The sequence below is a fragment of the Mauremys reevesii genome, linkage group 1 (genome assembly GCF_016161935.1).
Source record: "Mauremys reevesii isolate NIE-2019 linkage group 1, ASM1616193v1, whole genome shotgun sequence".
NCBI lineage: Eukaryota > Metazoa > Chordata > Testudines > Geoemydidae > Mauremys > Mauremys reevesii.
This window is the reverse complement of record NC_052623.1, coordinates 122,801,330-122,808,415: the sequence shown is the minus strand read 5'-3', so window position 1 is coordinate 122,808,415 and position 7,086 is coordinate 122,801,330. Positions and strand designations below refer to the sequence as shown.

The window sequence follows — 7,086 nt, the reverse complement described above, 5'->3', positions numbered from 1 at the left end:
CACACCCCTCAGCATCTGGACCTTTTCCCCCGCCGAGCCCCAACCACCTTCACCTGGACCCCCCTGCAGAGTCCCCTTACTGTTGCACCCAGATCCCCCACTGAACTGCCTGCACCCAGATTGCCCTACACAGAACTCTTATCCCACACCTGGATCCCCCCATACTAAGCCCCTTCCCTCCACACTTGGATCCTGCCTTGCTGAGCCTGCCTGCTCATGCCTGGTGCACCTGGCACGGAGGGGCAGGCCCCTGGGGTGTTTCTGGGGCAGGCTCTGTCCTTGTGCTGTGTCAGAGTTGGGTGCAGAGTCTGTGTCCCGGGAGGGAGCTGAACAGTGCTCTCCCACCTCTGTGCAGCCAGTGGCCTGTGCTCCCCAATGCCATGTTGGAGCCCCACATTTGACAAATAAAATTTGCAATATTTTAAAATATTGTGTGCAGAATGACCCCAGGAGTAACCAGGAGGTGCTGCCCTGGTTGTGCAGAGTTCATTGCCAAGGAGAGAGCCCATATAAAGGCCACAACTGAGACTGGAGCCCCTTTGCGCCAGCCACTACAACATCGAGACAATCCCTGTCCACAGGGGTTTGCAATCTAAATCGGGGTGGGCAAACTTTTTGGCCTCAGGGCCACACTGGGGTGCAAAACTGTATGGAGGGCCAGGTAGGGAAGGCTGTGCCTCCCCAAACAGCCTGGCTCCCACTCCCTATCCGACCCCTCCCACTTTCCACCCCGACTGCACCCCTCAGAACTCCCCACCCATCCAACCCCCCACCCCGCTCCTTGTCCCCTGACCGCCCCTTCTCGGGACCCCCACCCCAACCACCTCCTAGAACCCCCCATCCAACCCCCCCGCTTCCTGTCCTGACTGCCCCGACCCCTATCCACACCCCTACCCCTGACAGGCCCCTAGGACCCCACCCCTATCCCCATCCCCCTGCCCCATTCAACTGCTCCCTGTCTGCCCCCCAGGACCCACTGCCCCATATCCAACCCCCAGCCCTGGCCCCCTTACCATGCCACTCAGAGCAGCATGTCTGGAGCCACGCCTCCCAGCCGGAGCCAAACACACTGCCGTGCTGCCCTGAATGAGCGTGGCGGCACAGTTGCGGGGCTGGGGGGCTAGCTGCCCAGCCAGGCAGGACAGTCCCGTGGGCCGTAGTTTGCCCACCCCGATCTAAACAGATCAACAAAGGGTGAGAGGGGAAAGTGAGGCCCAGAGCCTTGCCCAAAGTAATGCAGCACGTCAATGGCAAAGCCAAGAATAGAACACAGATCTAACTTCCAGTCCAATGCCTCATCCACGAGATCACACTGCCTTCTCTTATAAAATAATTCCAGTTTTATTCTCCCTTTGCTAATAGTTGACAAAACAATTGTTCAGATATTTTGCAGTTTGACATTTCTTTGGGGAATTTTGAGGTTCTTTTTAACTTGCTCCATTTTTATAGCTAAAATAACATCATCGGTTTTAATTTTCCTTATGAAATTAAATTTTGGAAGACTTGTGTTTATTCTTTATGCTAATTTTTTACGTACTTAACCACATTTGTTGCTATGGCCTCTTAACTCATCTGGGATACACTGAGATGAATTTAAAATTGTGTGGTCTGGTACACTGGGCCAAGAGCCAAGAACTCAAGAGTTCAAATCCCAATACTGACTGACTTCCACTGTGGCCTCAGACAGGTCTCTTACTCTTTGTGCTTCAGTTTCTCCATCTGTAAAATGAGGATGAAAATATCATATTCACATTTTCTGAGTGTTCATAAGTTTCAGTATCAGCACCGGTACATCATAGTCTGTACCTAATAGGAGAGGGTTATTTTTTATTAATAAAACTATTTTCATGAGGAGTAATTTTTATAGGTCAGAAGCCTGTTATACCTTCCTGTACTAGAAATATTTACACTGGGATGTATCCAGATGATATAGCCTGAAACTCTAAGACACATTTTAGCTTCTAACTCTATGATACAGTGTCCCTGATTTTTCAATGGTTTCCTTCTTTGAGGTCTGTGGTTCACACACACACTTACCTGCTTAGCTAATGTAGTCTGAAGATCTGTTTCCACAACAGAATGGATATTGTGCTTCCAAGAAAGGCTTTGAAAGGATCAAACCTTAAGTATACTGCTATCAAAACCTCCCCGTAATTATAGTATTTACTAAGAGCATTCACAAGGCAAACATAATACAGCACAGGAAACATTAAACAAAATTATTATAAGAAACCTCTGTGTTAGATATAATACAACATTGTCCATGCTATTGGAAAGCTTTGTTAGAAAGAGAGTGAAAGATTATTAGTTTTATTAAGTTAACAAACATGTTTAGTAATAAGGACTTGATTTCTTTTACAGGAGCTAGCAGACCTGCTTGCTCAATGTAGAAGGCCAAAAAGAATTTCAGAACCTTCTCTATTCTGTGAGACAAAGATTGGCTGAACCCCTTATCTGGCCATTTGGCTGACTATGATATACCTCTAATGAATCTCTTTGGCATATACAACTTTATAGAACCATCTATTACTGATTTCATTGTGTGCTTGGGTTATCAGGTCGCTGGAAAACCTCCTGCTTTATAGCCAGGGAGTGTAAAAATCAAAGCACTTGTGAGGGGCCCTTTGCTGAGAGAGGGTTTTTTTTTTAATCTAGTTTTAATATTTTGTGGTTTTCAATTAATTCAGCCTTGCATACTTCAAAACCTCTTGACTTCACTTAAAGCCGATGGCCCAAGCAGAAATTTTTGACCAATCACACAGTTAATAAAAAGTTCACTTCTTGACTTGAGTTTAAAATTAATTTTGTTCTCATAGTATAGAAATGAGGGGACATGCTGGAGGGGGGAGTGTGCAGGGAAAAACCAGACTTATACCTCCCAAAAAATCAAGAGTGTAGATTCAGACACAGCAGGGAACAGAAAGACAGCAAACCCTAAACATCAGATGTTGGCAGAAATATTATGATTCTGGAATTAGTATTAATTAAATTACAAATAGAGGCAGGATTTCTGTCCCTTTAAGTAATCCGTGCTGGATTAAAATCCTTCATTCTCTGAGAGGTTTCCAACATTCAGATGTTGAATTAATAATTGTTTCTAGAGAGAATACATCATGAATGATTTACAGGGTCATTTATGTCCATACTAAATGGGGGATTTGATTATTACAATAGTTGAGTTTGTGATGACTAAGAGAACCACATAGTGAGTTACCTGGCGGGTGCAAGGTCGTGGAGACATCTAGATCGATTTATGTGCAATGCTGGGGAGGAGCCAGTAATCGTGGTACACTCAGGTACCAATGATATAAGGAAAGGTAGAAGAGGGTTCCTGAAGGCCAAATTTAGGCTGCTAGTTAAAAGATTCAAGTCCAGGACCTCCATGGTTGCATTCTCTGAAATGCTTCCAGTTCCAGGCACAGGGTCATCTCAAAAGGTATAACTGCAGGGTCTCAATGTGTGGAGGATACAAAGGTGTTGGAATCAGGAACGGACTGAACTTCCCTTACATTCCAGAGATGCTGGTTGTGATGTCCCCATGCCACAGAGCGGGGTTACATGTTTTCCTTTAACCTTTCCCATTTTTTCCTTATTTTTTAAAATTGATTGCAGTTTAATAAATTGTATTTGCTTTGAAGTGTATATAATGATCACTGGGTCAGGGAAGTGTCCAGTGCAGAGAGAGCACCCTGGAGTGAGGACACCCAACCTCTGCCCTAAGTGACCATGACAAGATTGGGGGTTGAGCCCCCCAGGAATCCTTGTTGGGATAACGAGGACTCTGCCACAGAGGAGTGTGGATGGGGAGCCCTCGAGGTCAGTCAGGCTCTGGGTAAAGGAAGTGGGAGTGAGGACTCAGATCTTTTCCCTAGCCCACTTCACCGGGGTAGTGTATAAGCCAGGAAATAGAGGGACCATTCTGCCACTTACACACACAAGTAATAATAAATAAAATTCATGAAGGAGGAAAGAAACCAATGTAGTTCCTACTTAGCAGTAAGATTTTTAATGATCTCTTGATGTACACATCAAAGAAGCTTTCCAAGCTTGTATGAAGTAGCAAGTTTCACCAAGGTGGAGCAACTAAGTATGCATCCTAGTTACTAATAATGCATTTGCACATTTATAATTTAGATGTAATAGAATTACTAAAATAAAACACATTTAAAAGGATTCACATAAGGTGACCTTCAACATCAGGATCTGCTACTTTCTCTCTGCAGGCTCAGCATTTGCACTAGCAATTCTTTTGCTTTCCAACTCCAGATTTCCTACCATTATGCTTCAACTCCCAGTGTACTCCCTTCACACTCCACCCAACTCTCTTACAAGACAGTCTTCGGCTTTAATGGGACCACACATCTCCACTAAGATACCATCCTCCCCGTTCCCACTAAAGCGTCTCCTAAAACTCTAGTCCTCCCATGATCTCTCTTCCTCCCACTCAGGCCATCTGAAATAATAAGCACAGATGAGGAAGTCCTGAGTTCTAATCCAGGCTCTGCCACTGACTTTAGCAAATCACTTCACCTCCACACCTCAGTTTCTCCATTGGTAAAATAGGAATAATTATATGTACAATACCTACCTCATTGGATGGGGTGAATATTAATATTAAATGTTTGTAACATATTTTGACCATGTCAAGGGATATATAAATGCTAAATTATCTAGTGTCTACAGTTATTGACACTTTGTGAGCTGCTTAAATAGATAATTTTTACAGAGAGACTTGCAAATTCCCAATCTAGTAAACAAGGCTTCATTTTGGTTCAAACGATCCTGATGATCACTGCAAAGACAAGGATGCACATTATTCCACAGAGAAAGAAGTCAATACTTAATTGTTTGTACAGTTCTTGACACAATGGTAATCTATTCTTTCTGGGGCCTTTGGGTGCCACCATAACACAAATAAATAAATAAATAATAAAAACACCTTAGCTCATACATATTGGTTGCAGAAGCCAGAACTTTATAATAAGCATCTTGATATTGTTGAAGGCTTAATGCAAGAAAATACAGAGAATGGCAGGTATTTATAAATGGAATACTAATGTTGATGTTAATAAATAAATACAATGAAATATCAGTTATTGTGTTTTGGAAATGTCAAACTTTGCAACTGCATAAAAGGAAAACAGGGATTCTATCTACACAAATATTTAACCATACAAATGAGAGCTGTTAGCCAACACAAATTCCACGTCTTGCTAATATAATTTCCAGCTAACACAAGCTCCTAAGTACACACTGCACTTCAAAAATATAGGTGTGATGGGTTCGGTCACAGAGATCCCCTTGAGACTGTCACCTGATATGCTGAAATTACCTCTGAGCCCGTTTTCCCTAATGGCTTGGGACTCCAGAATCCTGCCTTGTTGAACCAGACACGCTAGCCTGCTGCAGCACAGACCCAGGTCTGAACCACACCCCCAAAGCTGCAGGCTTAACTGAAACCCACTCAGCAGGTTACTTATCTCCAGCACCTAGAAACCCAGTTCCTAATGGGATCCAAACCCCAAATAAATCCATTTTATTCTGTATAAAGCTTACATAAACAAATGATATATATAACACTGATAAAGAGATATGCACAGCTGTTTGCTCCCCTAGGCATTAATCACTTACTCTAGGTTTACTAATAAACAAAAGTGATTTTGTTAAGTATAAAAAAATAGGATTTAAGTAGTTTCAAGTAAGAGCAGACAGAACAAAGTTACCAAGCAAAATAAAACAAAACATGCAAGTCTAAGCCTAATGCATTAAAAAACTGAATACAGGTAATTTGCACCCTCAGAGATGTTCCAATAAACTTCTTTCACAGACTAGACACCTTCCTAGTCTAAGATCAAACCTTTCCCCTAGTGCAGTCCTTGTTAGCTCCAGTTCAGGTGGTAACTAGGGGATTTCTCATGACTGGCAGCCCCCTTTGTTCTGTTCCAGACTCTTTTATAGTTTTGGCCCAAGGTGGGAACCTTTTATCTCTCTGGGTCCCCACCCCTCCTTCTAAATGGAAAAGTCCCAGGTTTAACATGGATTCCAGTTCAGATTACATGATCACATGTCACTGTAAGACCTCCTTCTTCATTACCGAGTAGCTGGAAGACAGGTACACAGGAAAGCTTGCAGTTAAACAAACCCATTCACAGTTCATTGATTCTGAGCCACCCTTAATGGCTTCCACTTAACATAGAATCATAGAATATCAGGGTTGGAAGGGACCTCAGGAGGTCATCTAGTCCAACCCCCTGCTCAAAGCAGGACCAATCCCCAACTAAATCATCCCAGCCAGGGCTTTGTCAAGCCTGATCTTAAAAACCTCTAAGGAAGGAGATTCCACCACCTCCCTAGGTAACCCATTCCAGTGCTTTACCACCCTATTCTGGTGCTTCACCACCACTCAGAAACCTAACATGTTTACATCAGTAATACAAGTTTATGTCTCATTCTCCTAACATAGAAATAATACATGCAAACAAATAGGATGAACACACTCAGTAGATCATGAGCTTTGTAATGATACCTTACAAGAGACTTTTTGAATAAAGCATATTCCAGTTAGATTATATTCACATTCATAAGCATATTTCCATAAACATATGGAACTATTAATCAAACAACAAAGTTTAATATTGGCAAAACGTATGAAAAAACAAGTAAAAGATGTAGGGCTGTCATTATACAAATCTCTTATGTCATCATTATACTGATAATCTCTTATGTCATCATCCACATCATAGGCCTCAGACCCACAGATAATTGTTGCACTACCAAATGGAAATTTGAGGAGCAGGGGAATAAAATCACAGGGAATGCGAGTCGTAGTGACATAGCAAGAAATTTGTCTGCACTTTAAAATAATTTGGGAGACTTAGTGAGCACAATTAAACTTGCACTGAGCCTTCCCAGCCCAGTTTGAAGATTCTTCAGTTCACACAACCTCTAGGAAAATGGATGATGATGGCAATGGTGTAGCCAAACATGTTTCTCTCTTGGACACGGGAAGGATGGGAACTTACCTTTCTACACCAAGTAATCAGTGGATGAAATCTCATCAATGGAGAAACAATATGGTTATTACAA

General features: G+C 42.6%; 1 protein-coding gene across 2 annotated transcripts in view; it reads right to left on the bottom strand.

Moving 5' to 3' along the window:
- Positions 1-1,429: 1,429 nt before the first annotated feature.
- INPP4A (inositol polyphosphate-4-phosphatase type I A) overlaps positions 1,430-7,086 on the bottom strand; it is a 212,538-nt gene continuing 206,881 nt past the window's right edge. Inside the window, exon 28 of one of the 2 annotated variants that reach the window (XM_039510236.1) lies at positions 1,430-1,719. In XM_039510236.1, the coding sequence (XP_039366170.1) occupies positions 1,707-1,719 (13 nt within the window). In that variant the 3' untranslated portion in view covers positions 1,430-1,706. The remainder of the gene's footprint in view (positions 1,720-7,086) is intronic. The other variant, XM_039510541.1, reaches the window with a different exon arrangement.